At 36.7% G+C, this 14,576-nt stretch overlaps 3 protein-coding genes across 8 annotated transcripts; all 3 read left to right on the top strand.

The window, feature by feature from the left end:
- The first annotated feature begins 288 nt into the window (after positions 1-288).
- On the top strand, positions 289-5,321 carry LOC110615032 (translocase of chloroplast 33, chloroplastic). 6 transcript variants are annotated; one of them, XM_021756738.2, is made up of 9 exons: positions 333-446; positions 537-557; positions 748-848; positions 946-1,053; positions 1,156-1,280; positions 1,436-1,700; positions 4,536-4,604; positions 4,744-4,905; positions 4,993-5,321. In XM_021756738.2, the coding sequence occupies exons 3-9, from the start codon at positions 753-755 to the stop codon at positions 5,059-5,061; spliced, it is 894 nt and encodes a 297-aa protein (XP_021612430.1). In that variant the 5' UTR covers positions 333-446; positions 537-557; positions 748-752; the 3' UTR covers positions 5,062-5,321. The 6 variants fall into 6 exon arrangements, with proteins under 6 accessions (XP_021612429.1, XP_021612432.1, XP_043812596.1 ...); XM_043956662.1 differs by having other exon boundaries at positions 340-446; positions 537-582; XM_021756737.2 differs by lacking the exon at positions 537-557 and having other exon boundaries at positions 289-446.
- Positions 5,322-6,777: 1,456 nt separating this feature from the next.
- Positions 6,778-8,585, top strand: LOC110615030 (uncharacterized protein C594.04c). The gene is made up of 3 exons (XM_021756734.2): positions 6,778-7,247; positions 7,336-7,599; positions 7,891-8,585. The coding sequence occupies exons 1-3, from the start codon at positions 7,017-7,019 to the stop codon at positions 8,368-8,370; spliced, it is 975 nt and encodes a 324-aa protein (XP_021612426.1). The 5' UTR covers positions 6,778-7,016; the 3' UTR covers positions 8,371-8,585.
- Positions 8,586-8,714: 129 nt separating this feature from the next.
- On the top strand, positions 8,715-13,310 carry LOC110615029 (probable inactive purple acid phosphatase 29). The gene is made up of 5 exons (XM_021756733.2): positions 8,715-9,407; positions 11,249-11,900; positions 11,991-12,385; positions 12,466-12,916; positions 13,046-13,310. The coding sequence occupies exons 2-5, from the start codon at positions 11,612-11,614 to the stop codon at positions 13,078-13,080; spliced, it is 1,170 nt and encodes a 389-aa protein (XP_021612425.1). The 5' UTR covers positions 8,715-9,407; positions 11,249-11,611; the 3' UTR covers positions 13,081-13,310.
- Positions 13,311-14,576: the final 1,266 nt, after the last annotated feature.

Below are 14,576 nucleotides of genomic sequence, written 5' to 3' on the forward strand. Positions count from 1 at the left end.
ATAACACTTTTTTATTCATTAGATAAAATTAAAAATAATTTGAATTTAACTTTATAATTTATTTTTATAAAATTTAAATTTATTTAGTAATAAAATGAGATTAATAAATATTTTTTATTATATTTTATAATCACAGATAAATGACTGATTTTAGAAAAAAAGCATTTGATTATTGTAATTTATGATACAGTAATATACACCTATTATATTAAAAAAATAGCTTTTTACATATAAGAATAATATTTTCATAAATTATAAAGGGCGAAAACACACGTGCGAGTGAGTACTAAATAATTTTCTACAGTTGCCGACCGGGCCAAAGAAGACACTAACAAAAACTCTGGTTTGATAAGGTCATCAGTTGCTGCAGGAGCAACCAGCAAAACCAACCTCCTAAGATTTTCTCCTTCTCTTCCTTTGGTTTTGCGCACTTGGCGAGAAAAGAGGTTAGCCCCATTCGCAGTTCTCCCCGATACTCGCTTTCTTATTTTCCATCGGCGTCTCACTTGCGCATTCACTCAATTCATTTGCTGTAGATACATTTCAATTTCTCTCAGGTTCAAAATTCATATACTCTCTAAGGTTTAAGGTTTTATCCTTGACGAGGTTTTGTTTTCTCACTTGTTGGATTTTTTTTTTTTAAACTGCTGCACTGTGTCTCCAGAATTGCTATAATTTTCAGTTTGCGATATGTCCTGTTAGATTTTGGTTGAGAACTTTATCTTCATATTTATTGTTTCATTTCAGGTTCAATGGGGTCCATACTTCGTGAGTGGGTTGGGTTTCAGCAGTTCCCTGCGGCCACCCAAAGTAAACTCGTGGAATTGTTTGGCAAATTAAAGGAAAAGGTTTCTCTGGTTTTATTTTAAAATCTTTCATGGAATTCTTGCAGTTTCAACATCCATTTCGAGTTATATATCTATATTGATCATAAGCAAATTGCAGGGTGTGAGCGCTTTGACCATTCTCGTAATGGGCAAAGGTGGAGTTGGAAAATCTTCGACTATCAATTCTCTTATTGGAGAGAGAGTGGTGAATGTGAATGCCTTCTCGGTATGTTTTCACCTTTTTAGCCTTTTTCCCATGAATTTCCAGTTCAGTAGTCATTGGGCTGTCTTCATATACTTTCCTATACTAACAATGTCCGCATTGCAGTCAGAGGTGTCGAGACCTGTAATGGTTTCACGGACCCGGGCTGGATTCACATTAAACATCGTAGACACTCCGGGCCTTGTGGAGGGTGGCTATGTCAATTACCAAGCATTGGAATTGATTAAACGGTCCGCACTACCACAGAGCTATGATTATAAAATTTAATTGATGCCCACCAGATTATTCTTTTTGGTTTCTGTAAATGTGAATTTTGCATTTCTACATTAGGTTTTTTATTACTAACCAAGTTTAACTGTAGTTGTGGATGGGGCTATTAATGCAGGTTTCTTTTGAACAAGACTATAGATGTTCTGCTGTATGTTGACCGCATGGATGCATATAGAGTGGATGACTTGGATAAGCAGATAATAAGTGCCATTTCTGATAGTTTTGGGAAAGAAATATTGCGTAAAAGTTTGCTTGTCCTCACCCATGCACAGCTCTGCCCACCAGATGATCTCAGTTATGATGTTTTTCCGGCTAGAAGATCGGAGGCTGTCTTAAAGACCATTCGTGCAGGATCAAGGATGAGGGCAAGGGATTTTAAGGTTTGCTTTATTTATTTTTTTCATATATAAAACTATTGTTTTTTTGTTGTGGTTGTTTGTATATAAAACTATTGCTTCATGGTTTTAAATAAAAACTATTACTATACATAAAGGCCATTATTTATAGGTTTATGATCCTCCCATTATCGTTAGACTCCTTATTTAAAGGGAAAGAAAACTTGTTCCTATAATGGCCGATACATAACAGTGAGAGGCTATTATATAACAGTGAACAGCTGTTATTTACCATTAAGTAATGGTAATGGTCCATTACCTAATTTTTTTTAAAACCATATGGAGCAACTACTCAATTTCTTTTTCTCAGATTGGGAAGTTTTATACTGTTGTATCTCATTTTTCTTAAATTTCTATCAAAAGTTAATTATTTTCTATAAATGTTTCCCTTCTTTTTTCTTAAACTAAGATCATCAACTACTTTCTAATTCTATATATTTATACCTTATAAAATTTGAGTTATTTATCTTTGTTTCACTTATTTGTTAAATAAAATAATGTTGGATGTCAAGTTCTTTTTGTCAAATTTGGAATATGAAGAATTATTTTTTACTATCCATATTACCTATGTTGTTATTTTAGCTATAAATTAATTATTGTTAAAGATGTCTAATAGTGATGGACTAAATGTCTTTACTTGATGTATAATGCTTATTATTTGGTTGGGTATGTTAGTTACGCTCATAATTTTAAATTTCTTTTAATTCATGAGTTTAAAAAATTTGCATAGCGATTGGCCAGTACTGTTATGTTACAGCGGTTCAGGCCTATTTCTGTGCGACTGTGACTACGGCCGCGATTTAAATCTTGCTTGTAATGTTTGGATTAAAATTGGGCATGCTGACCTGCGGCCATATGCTGAATTCTTTCCAAATGGAAATGCATAATACCATGCATATGCATGTAGGCAATTTGTTTTTTTGGTAATATATGAGTTGAGAGATGAGAGGTGGTTTCACATTGCATCCATGAGCTCTTCATAGAATAACTACTCCCACCCCAACTTTCAGGCATGCACTTATGCATACCCATTAGGATCAATGGAGAACCATGTCCTATCATAATAACACTACTTTACTTAGAGTCATTTCTTTCTTCTTCACTGTTCAGAATTGGAAAGTAAGCAGTGCTACTATATACTGAAATACTTGATTAGTAAGTGATCTTATGCTTTATGTTTCACTTTTAAGGAACTAGATGATTGTGACACGTTGGTCCAGGAGAATATATGATGTTCATATATTGGAAAGATAAGCTAGGTCATTGTCATTTATCTGTAGAAAGTTGTTAAACAAGAGAGGGAAAAAAGTTGGGCCATGGATCTCTGCAAATTTTCTCTGGTCTTGCATCCATATATTTGAATGTCAAAAGAGAAAGGTAACATTTGAATAGAAATTTTTGTTTCACATTGGGTTGTTCCACAGAAACAAAATTCTCTTGTATTGGTGATGAAGACTCTTGATGTTTGAGAAAAAGGAGATCATTTCTTTATTCTTAGCCATTAGACAACCTGAGTTCATTGGTGGTGAAGACAATGAGTAGATCAGGAATTTTTGTCTCAAGGGGCTGAGCAAAGTTTAGAGTTACCATACTGTGTATAAGAATGGAATTAGGAATTTTTTTAGCAAACAGAAGACAGTAAGATTCTGCAGGAAATTGAGAACCTTGAGTGAATATAGTAAGTGGTTTACATATATTGCAGACAACATTGCCTTCTTGTCCATTTTGTAGGATACCAGTTGTGATCTTGAGGTATTGAAATTTGTAGTGTCATGTTGTAACCATTGCTTGACTCAATGATCAATGCCCCTGCCCAACCAACACCTTACATGATGGTGTGAAACCTACAACAATGATACCTAGAAAATCTCTCATTTTCTCATTTTTCCCACGACCCAAGCAATTTTTTAAAACTTCTCTTTTCGTGCCTTTTTATGCCCAGAACCATCATTTTCTTGTCTTGTGTATTTGTCTTCTCCAATTTCCCCTTTTTGTTTTGGTCAAATAAAATAATTATATACTGTGGAGGATCTTCTTCAATTTCTATCGCCCGTGTTAAATGATTCTAACTTTTTGAGGAGTCTTGTGAATTCTTTTTGTAATTTTATAGTAGCGCACCAGTGCTTCTAAGTATTTTCATGCACATTCATGAATCATAGAAGATTTTATTCATTTATTTGCTTTGTTATGTCAAAATTCTTTTTCCAAGGTTTCATGAATCCTTTAAAATTTTGGTGTTTATCTACTATATGCTTTGTTAATGATATTTTGATTAGCATCAGAAATGGAGAATTGGATGCAGTTTTTGAAAGTGAAAATTTAGATCTGACTGGGAGTGGATTGGCTGGAGTATTTTCTGACCTTAATTAATCTTGTTAGTGGAAGGAAAAGAGCTCATTTCAAACACTTTGATGTCCATTGAAGTCTAAAGAAGGTTGATGTTATTGACATCAATGAGAAAATATCTTGTCACTTGGATATAAATTTGACCAAGTAATTGTAATTGATGTACCTTATAATCTTTGTTTTCGGAATTTTTGGATTGACTGATGGAAATCTTTTAGTTGTTCGTATTTGGGTCAATGAATAAATTTGTGATTGTTCGGGGGACATCAATAGGAACTAACCCATTTTCTGCTCATGGGTGGATGGCTGTTTTCCTGGGAAAGTTGATAGCTTGTACTAATGTTTGAAAGATCAATTGCAATTGTGAAAATATGGATCTGTATTTGAATATGCTTGCATATAGAATTGATGAATGGTTCCCTTTTTCTACGCATGGAGTGTTCTTTTGTAATCACTTGCTTTCAATGTTTCTAGGATTCTGCCATTCCAGTTGGTTTGGTTGAGAATAGTGGGAGATGCAATAAAAATGAGAGTGATGAAAAGGTAAGGTCTGTTTGCTGCAAAACTATGGCTTTTTATTTTCTGAATGCAGTGGTTTTTTTCAGAAGAGAGAAGCCTCATGCATTAGTGCCAGTTTTATATATTCAAGTTGCTTAATTGCACAGTTGTATTATTATTACAGATTCTCCCAAATGGCAAGGCCTGGATACCAAGCTTGGTAAAAGAAATCATTGGGGTTGCCACCAATGGGAATAAATCCATTGTTGTTGACAAGAAGTTGCTAGAAGGGTCTGAGTCAAATGACAGAGGGAAGGTGTTCATTCCTCTCATTCTCGGGGTCCAGGTAAAAGTTCTTGGTTTCCTTAATTGAGTTTCTGTGCTTGTGACGGTGCATATTGTCATTGTTTTATGGTTATCCTCCATGTTGCAGTGGCTTCTTGTTAAATGGATTCAAAGAGCAATTAGAGATGATATTGCAAAAGGGGGCAAAGCCTTCTGAGTGCTGCTCAATTCGGTTGCCGTGGAGTGCATGCTTTTAAATGGCTATTTGATATTTTCTCTCGCCTTCTCTCTCTACAACTAGATTCCTTTCATATTCTGGTACTTGCATCCCCTGAAAATTCCACCCATGACAGTATGTCCGAGTTTGGTTTTGTCAGCGACCGAATATTAGGAACAATGGAATTTTTCTCCCTCAGTTGAGTGTATTTTTGTCTCGGAGCTTAATCTAATTTTCCTTGTATGGATTATTTTCTTCTATTTATTATTCTTTATTGGTATTGTATAAAATTTTAACGATGTTCTGGAAGGCTTGAAGCATCAAAATCGCTGGTCCTCTCAAGCAGAAATACCATAAGTTTTACAATCTTCTTTTTGAGTTAGACATCGCCTATTAGCATTAAGGAGTATCCGGCTGCGGGGCGCACTTTACGTGCAGATGCTCCTTTTGCCCATCTTGATTCCTGCATGGGTCCATAGAGCAATTAGTGTTGTAAACCAAAGTTTGCTTAATGTCTTAAGTAAGTCTGCGCCGACCACCTATATAAGCCAAGAGAAATGCCTTCCGCGGACCTATTCATGAACAAAGCAAAAATAAACAAATTTCCTCGGACTGTGGACCCTAATTTACATCGAAGTAAAGTGCTTTTTGATCATCCAATGGCTGGGAAATTGCGAGTATGGTCCAGGCGTGGCAACTGTACAGTAAAGCTATTGGATGTCTTTCTGCGTAGATCGCGGAGAGGGAATTCCATTTGATTTGAGGGTTTGGGGGAAGTGAGTCCCACCATGGAAGAATTCTCTCTTTATATTTTATGGGTCCCGGGAGCATACATGATTAAGCACACCACCACAGGCTGCTGCAAAACATCATTAGACACCACAATCATGGTAACGATCCCATAATTATATATTATGATTATTATTATCATCATAATGTATTGGCATGGATTCTCGTTGCACACTTGACAATAATTGCTTTAGATTCTTAATATTGCCAAAAGTAGTCAAAATATTGTCCTAATTACATTTTACCAACACTGGCATTAGCATTGCCCTGCGTTGTCATTCTAATATAATCTATCATCCCCTTACTACTACTCTGTTTCCAGCTCTCCATGCCACACCAGAGGGTAACATGGTTGTCCTGTCTTATATTCAATTTCTTATTTGATTTTATTGACACAGTTTCAGAAGCTATCTCACGTTGAATTAGGAGACAATTAGGCATTACAAAATCTTTGCCATTACATGATCCGTTTTAATAGAATTTCTCCCCAAAAGATAAGAGACTCTATTACCCTTTAATTTGACACGTCCAGTAATGAAAATCAATTACATTGGTTTTTCAAAAAAGAAATCAATTTATCTGATTTCAAATCTGGCCAAGCTCCAAACTTTCTCAAACATGCCTTTGGTTAAATTTTTTTAATATATGAGCAATCTATGTATGGGTTTTTTTTAGGGCTTGACTTGCAATAACTTTTAATAAAATTAATTTCGAATCTTCACAAAAATCAGCTTACCATGCATTTATTCGTAGTAAATAGGATGAATTTTTTTTTTTTTTTTTTGAAATGGGAAATAGGATGAAATTTATAATAAAATTGTTACATATTATGATAAATTTCATGTATCATTATAAAAAATATTAAAATATATTGTTATAGAAAACAAAATAATTTCTCTCAAATAGATTTCGCTAGCAATTAACAGAAGTAGGGCCTAATCATGATTAGCAGCCACCGGTGATTGCACCGCCATGGATGGACGATAATCAAAGCTAACAACAATAATCTCGACACACCACGCGGGCACTTTAAAAATTGAAAAGCCCTTAGAACGTTGCGATAACAGGAGCTTATATAAGGCACGGTTCCATGAGTGTGCCAGTGCACGTATTCTGAGGTCAAGCAAATTCCAGTACTAGAGCTCGATAGGGTGACAATTGACGCCATGGGTAGTAATTTGAAGAATGCAGTGATTGCTTTCCTGGTTCCACTTCCTTCAATTTTCTTCTACCTTTCCCTTCTAAACCATCATCATGCCAACATTAGTGATGGCACTGGTCTTTCTCCTTTATGGGCATGGTGCGTTGACCACCCTCTTCTATTGGTCAATATTCTCTTCTTCTTCAACGTTAATGTCCTCTTCTGGTTCATCAGTCACATCCAATCCAGCCACTGGGTATATGCGTTGTTTCGATCCTTAATCTTTTTCTTCTCTTCTTCGATTTCTTTATTGGATTTATTTTTTTTCCCTTTTATTGGCGCAGATGATAGATCTGTACTGGACTGTTATACCGATATTGCTCGTTTACTATTATGCAACTTACCCTTTTGCCCAGTATAACTGGCAGAGGTCCAGAATTGTGATAGCAATAACATGGGTGTGGAGTTTGAGGCTTACCCATAACTACTTTAGGCGGGAGAAGTGGCAGTGGGGTGCTAGAGAGGACTGGAGGTTCACTGATATGCGTGGTCGGTACGGCAAGCATTGGTGGTGGATTTCCTTTTTCTCTGTCTATTTCTCGCAGCAGGTAATGTTCCTCTGCTTAGAGAAATTGGTATAGTTTTTTTTTTTTTTTTTTTTTTTTTTTTTTTTCGAAAAATTGGTATAGTTTATTCTAGCTGTAGTTAGTCTACTGAATTTTCAACTCCATATAAGTGCTTGATGAATTGCCACAATGAGTTTTCACTTCCCAGAAGATAATTGACGTATTTAAAATGCACCCTTTTTGTTTAGGTGTTAACAGTTTAAACTGCCAGGGATTTTATGCATATGGTCTATCTGCCCGTATTTTCTTATTTGGTGGCCCGTAACTTTGCAGATTTTTTTGATTGGAGTATGTCTGCCATTTTATATTGTTCACTCGGTTGATAAGCCTTTGAATGTCTGGGATTTTGTTGCTGTTGCTGTCTGCTTGTGTGGTGTCGTGATAGCATATTTTGCTGATACACAACTCCATGAATTTGTGACAAGAAACAACAAATTAAAAGAGCTTGGAAAGCCAATGGTACCTAATCTTGACAGGGGTTTGTGGTGTTACTCGCGGCATCCTAACTACTTTGGGGAGCAGTTGTGGTGGTGGGGCCTAGTCTTATTTGCCTGGAACCTGGGACATGGATGGACATTTGTCGGGGCTCTCGTTAATAGTTTGTGCTTGGCATATGTTACTGTGCTTGTAGAACAGCGGATGCTGAAACAGCAGTATAGAGCCGAAGCATACAGGTTGTATCAGAAAACCACTTCAGTATGGATCCCTTGGTTCAAGTCATCTTCCTTTGCTAATGAAGATAAGAAAAATTGATCTGATTTGCATTCCGCTAATAAATTTCAGTTGTTGCTTATCTGAATTATTAGTAAACTCTATTGTTTATCATCAAGTGTTTAGTTGTTTATCTGAAATTGTATGCTTGTAGCTAAATAGACTAGTCTGTGAAATTGTATAAATTCCATCTCATTTCGTATGAAGTTTTACTTTGAATCTTTTATGATTATGTGAGAAGCTCGGTTTTCCATGAATCTACCCTTGTTTTACTGGTCTCATGCATTTCATTTTAAAATTTGAAAAAAAAAAAAAATCATCCCCTCAACCACAAGTATAAGCAATTTATCCGACACCAATTGAATGGTGAAGCAAAATTTTGGCTCCACATTCGTTTGGCTGGTTTAGATGGTTGTTTTGATATTATGCACAAACCTTTCTAAATCTTAGATAGTTGAAAACTGAAATGGCTGATTAGGGAATCGGTTCTTGCTACACCTTTTCTGAGGACCATATGATCCCCTAACCCTATGCTTGTAAATGATTCTATGATATTGAAGATTGCTAGAAAAGCCGAAAGAGTCCATATGAGAATTTTGTTGGATTACTTCTACTTTTGTGAAGCTTGACCTTGTAGCTATTCAAGTTTCCTTTATTAGTTTTCTTAATAAATTACATTTTAGTAACGGATCAACATTTAATTCAAAACTAAATGGTTAGTTAAACCTTTGAAATTATTTTTTCTTTCCGCAATATCTTTATTGTACCATACATCCAGAGAATAAACCCATTTGCTGCGCCAAGAAAGAATCCAAGACAACGAACTGAACATCCAGATTGCGGCGGCAGCGGCGTTGGCGTCGATCTCCATTGAGCTGGAGTTTAGGAAGAAGAATCGGAGGCGTCCACAGCTGCCACTCTGCCTATGTGCCATCCAGAAAACCTTTTGAAGCCCATTTGCAGCTAGCCAATAACAAAGTCGTCAACGGCGATCTCCTCAACGGTAACACAGAGCACATCAGCAAAAAACCTTCATAATTTCTGTGCATTCATTGTTCTTCAGGGAAATGGAAGAGCAGGTCAGCCTCCTTCACTCGCTTGCGGCTTTACTATTCATTCCTTAAAGCCTAATGCTTTAGCTGATTCACTACGAAAATTTCGGTGAGAATCCTGCAATGTTTGGTTTTTTCCATTCAAGATTAGCTTTGAATAAGAGTGTCTTTCTGTTTTTCTCAAATGCCCAACTTGTTGAGTATTCGTAATTAGATCCTTTTCGTCTACCATATCTTCCAATTTGAATGAGCACTCATTTATAATCTCATACCTCATAAATTCATGTGGATTAACTCTAAAATCTGCTCAATTTGTCTCTAAAAATAAGAATTTACGTTTTCAAACTTTTGAAAGACCAGACTCAGTACTTAGGCTTCTCAGGGAACATGGGTTCACCATTTCTCAAATCTCCAAAATTGTTAAGATTCGGCCAGTGGTGATTGTATTGCATCCAGAAAAGATACTGTTGCCCAAGTTTGAGTTTCTACTTTCTATAAGGGTTTCAAAATCAGGCCTTTCTACAATTGTTTTCGGGAATCCACATTTGTTGGAAAGTAGTTGTAACTCTCAATCGCATGAAAAACAGAAGTCTTTCCTTTTCCAAAAAAGATCTTCTAACAATTTATCAACCTTAAGGGGCTTGGAATCTCAAAATCTTCCATTTCTTATTTTATTATCCAATCTCCGTCAGCCGTGTCTAAAGAAGTGGGTAAGTACGCTGAAAATACGGAGGAAATTTTGAAAAAACTCCAGATTTTAAATTCAGAAATTGATTTATTTTAATATGTAAAAATTGCATAATAATAAAGAAAGAAGGAAAATTTAGAAAAAAAAAAAATTTTCAAAAGTTTGACTAATTATTTACTTTTAAACTAATGGAAAAATGGGTAGATGAATTTTAGATGGAATGAAAAATAGAGAAATTTAAATATTTGATTTAAAAATATAAAAATTAATTTATTAATTATAATATATGTAATTTATTTTTTTTAATAAAGGTAAAAGATCATGTATTGAAATAGTAGGCGTGAGGCCCAATACAAATCAGTGGATCCAAAGGGTCCAACTTACTATTGCAGGCCAGGCTTCTAGTAAAAATAGTCCAACCTCACAACTACGCCATCAACCACACAGAGAATTTAGTATTTACTGGGTTTAACATCAGACGCCCTTGCGATTTGATTGTATAAAAATTTGATGCTGTAAAAGCATGGAGATGCTGCTAACTGCTCTTCTGCTGATCTCCTCTCCATGTTTTAGTAAATGTTATTAGGTTGTTATCACCCGAAATGAGCTGCAAGGGATAAACTGATAGTTTTGTTTTCATTCTCTTTCATGGAACTGATTCTTTATCACCCACAGGGACTGCACAAGTACATCACAGCCTTCACATGACTTTGGCAACTGAAATATACAAGGGAATAAGGTCAATACAATGTTTGAAATGCAAAGAACATCATGATTCTCTTACAGAACTATGCCAACTAGTTGGAGTAAAAAATTTATATAAAACTCCGGACATATATGAGACCAAATCTTTTTTCTGGGTAAATTTCAAATGCCTGATTTCACATCCGTGACTGAGCACTAAAACCAAAAAGCACTTTGCCAGCAATTATATTGTCTTTAGTTTGTTGACAGTTTTGTCACAGAATGTAATACTCCTAAAGCAATGCAAATTTTGTAAAGTTGATGCTATAATTTAATAATACAAGTTATTTGATTTTTAATAAATGGAGAATATATTGAAAAAATTAAATAAAATTTATATCTTAACTGTTGCAGGTATACTAATTATATCTTCCCATACCATACAAAACTAAAAGAACGAATGAAGAATTATTTTCTATTTTCTGATTTTTTGCAGCAAAATGAAATTTAATCCGGTAGTTTGGTGGGAGAGTTGTTACTTGTTAGCTGTGGCTTTAAATTTCTGCCATTTATTTACAAAGCTTCGACGAGACGAATTTGATTAGGGCAACAATGATATATGCATTTTCGAAGTCCCAGCTTTAACCATCCTCTGATTCGGACATAAATATCTGGGAAGGAAACTCACTTAGCTACTCTTGGCTACTTGTTTGAAAGGAAGCTGTGTTTGTCTTCTTGTTACGTTAGCCCCTGTCTTCTATTTCTACTTCCAGTGTTGTCACGGCCCTGTCGGGACTTTCCCTTCATAGAAGATTGGGAGTTCTTTCAACTAGAAAATATAAACCAACCCCCAGAAAAAATGGTGATGGGGAGGAAAATTCAGTCGCTTTCCCTTTCTCACGTATTAGTTGCAATGTTAGCCTTTTCCCACTTGGCGGTTGCACTGGCTGCGCAAAAACATCTCCGTTTTGGTCCAAATGGAAAGTTCAAGATACTGCAGGTGGCGGATATGCACTTCGGAGATGGAAAGGTCACGCCTTGCTTGAATGTGCTCCCGACCCAGATGCATACTTGCTCCGACGTCAACACAACTGTCTTTATCGACCGCATGATTCGAGCTGAGAAGCCCGATTTAATCGTTTTCACTGGTACTCTTCTCCTTCTTCTCCATCTTTTGAACTTTGTGTCCTGATTTGGTAATGGATAACATGTGCAAGTATTCACTTTTCGTCAAACAGGTGATAACATCTTTGGATTTGATGCCACGGACGCGGCCAAATCACTGAGTGCTGCATTTGCGCCTGCAATTTCGTCGAACATCCCATGGGCAGCAATTTTGGGAAACCATGACCAAGAATCGACCTTGTCAAGGGAAGGGGTCATGAAGCACATTGTTGGCCTTAAGAACACTCTTTCTCAAGTCAATCCTGCAGATGCACACGTTATTGATGGTTTTGGAAACTACAACCTTGAGATCAGTGGAGTTAAGGGTTCAAGCTATCAAAACAAATCAGTTCTCAATCTCTACTTCCTTGATAGCGGAGATTACTCCACAGTTCCATCAATTCCTGGCTATGGTTGGGTCAAACCCTCTCAGCAGTTTTGGTTTCAACGCACTTCTGCAAACCTCCGGGTAATAGACTCACTGATACGTCCACAAAAATGTTTGATGCCTTGATTATGATCTGTTAAACAATCTATTTCTCTGTGCAGAGAGCATACGTGAGCCAGCCAGTGCCTCACAAAGAACCTGCACCTGGGCTTGTGTACTTCCACATCCCATTGCCGGAATTTGCAAGTTTTGATTCGTCCAACTTCACAGGGGTGAAGCAGGAAGGCATTAGCTCTGCTTCTGTGAATTCTGGTTTCTTCACGACCATGGTGGAGGCAGGGGATGTGAAGGCTGTTTTCACAGGACATGATCATCTGAATGACTTCTGCGGTCAGCTAACTGATATTCAACTTTGTTATGGCGGGGGCTTTGGATACCATGCCTATGGGAAGGCTGGATGGTCAAGGAGGGCAAGGGTAGTGGTAGCGTCTCTGGAAAAGACAGAGAAGGGAGATTGGGGAGCTGTTAAGTCTATCAAAACATGGAAACGCCTTGATAATCATCTCCTCACTGCTATAGATGGTCAAGCCCTCTGGAGCAAGAGCCCTGCAGGTAAATCATAATTGGGAGCTATTGATACATGACATTTAGCTAAGCATTAGGAGATATATTGAAATTTTAGCTAGAGCTTTTTGATAAACGTGTATCACCTTTCATTTATAAAATTTTCGCATTGAGCAGGAGGCCGTAGAAAGAAACAAGTTGGCGGTGCTTGAGTAATGGAGCATGAGATTGTTTACTGCACTGGTTGCCGACAACTCGACTGGAGGGAATATGTCTTGAGTCTACTTAGCGAGGAGTGTCTTGCATTTTACACTAATTGTAGATTGAGATATATGTAACAATGAAGTATGTCAGAAGAGAAAGTAAATTGCCAGACAATAAATGGATAATTAAAATATATAATTTGTAATTTTATATATATATACCCACAAGATTTCTGCAATTCCATTGGCAATTCCAGGTCAAAGAAAGCAGCGCTCCATCCTTATACTTTCACACTGCATACGTGAAATTCCTTTTGCTACCTTCAACTATATAAACATCAATCTGCTCAAGCATCCAACACCATATATTCTCATCTTCCCTCGCTTTAGCAATACAAAGAGAACTTACTTCGGCCTCCACTAAGTAATGGACACCTTGAAGAGAGCAGCCCTGTTATGCCTGATTGCAGCTCTAGTAGTGGGCCTTTGCTTGAGCATGGTCGAAGCACAGAGTGGGCAGCGTAACTTGTGTGCAGGATTCGACCCTCCAGGAGGATGTCCTATCAGGTGCATTCGCTATGACCCAGTCTGTGGTGCTAATGGGGTGACATATGGATGCGGCTGCCCTGACGCTGCCTGCGCCGGTGCTAGAGTTGTTAAGTTAGGGGCTTGTTAGGTCCCATCTCCCTACTGCTGCGATGGCACTTGTTTAGATTATCGAACTTTGTTTGTTGGGTCGTCTTTCATTTCTGTTTATGGTTTGAAAATAAAGTCTGAGGCTTTTGCACCAGATGAAGTTCAATGTACCAAGCCACCTTATTAGGATTACAAGCTTACAATCCAATACCTGTTGTTTATAAATTGCAGCTATATGTTATATTTAGTATATCAATAAGCCCAACTTTATATTATGATAAATTTTATAATTGTTAGATTAATTATTCTTTGTAAAATTTATGCAATTGAACAAAGAAGAAATAAACCTTTATTATGATTTTATATTCAAATATCTCAACTTTAAATCAATTTAATCAAATCAAATTAAACTTATACTAAAATTTCATTTATTTTATGAAAAATGTTTTTGTATTTTATTTCATAAAATTTTCAATTGTAACCTTTAAGTCTGAAAGCACGAACCCTTGCGGGTCAAGAAAAACAACCCTTCATCCTTATCTCTGACTATGCATCCCCATTTTCGTTTCTTTTGACTTTACTTCTTATATATACACGAACACATCCATCTGCTTCCTTGCCACTGCATTGGCAATAAATTAAGAGATCTTTATCCTTTGCCTTCTAAGTTCTACCAACAACATGGCTAGCTTTAAAAGGGTAGCCCCTTTGTGTATAATGATGGTGCTAGTCCTGGGTATTATCTTCACAATGGTGCAGGCGCAGAACCTTTGTGAAGGATTCGACCCTCCTGGAGCCTGCCCTATCAACTGTTTAAGCCCAGACCCCGTGTGTGGGGCTAATGGGGTCACCTACTCGTGTGGCTGTCC

This window comes from Manihot esculenta, chromosome 5 (genome assembly GCF_001659605.2).
Source record: "Manihot esculenta cultivar AM560-2 chromosome 5, M.esculenta_v8, whole genome shotgun sequence".
NCBI lineage: Eukaryota > Viridiplantae > Streptophyta > Magnoliopsida > Malpighiales > Euphorbiaceae > Manihot > Manihot esculenta.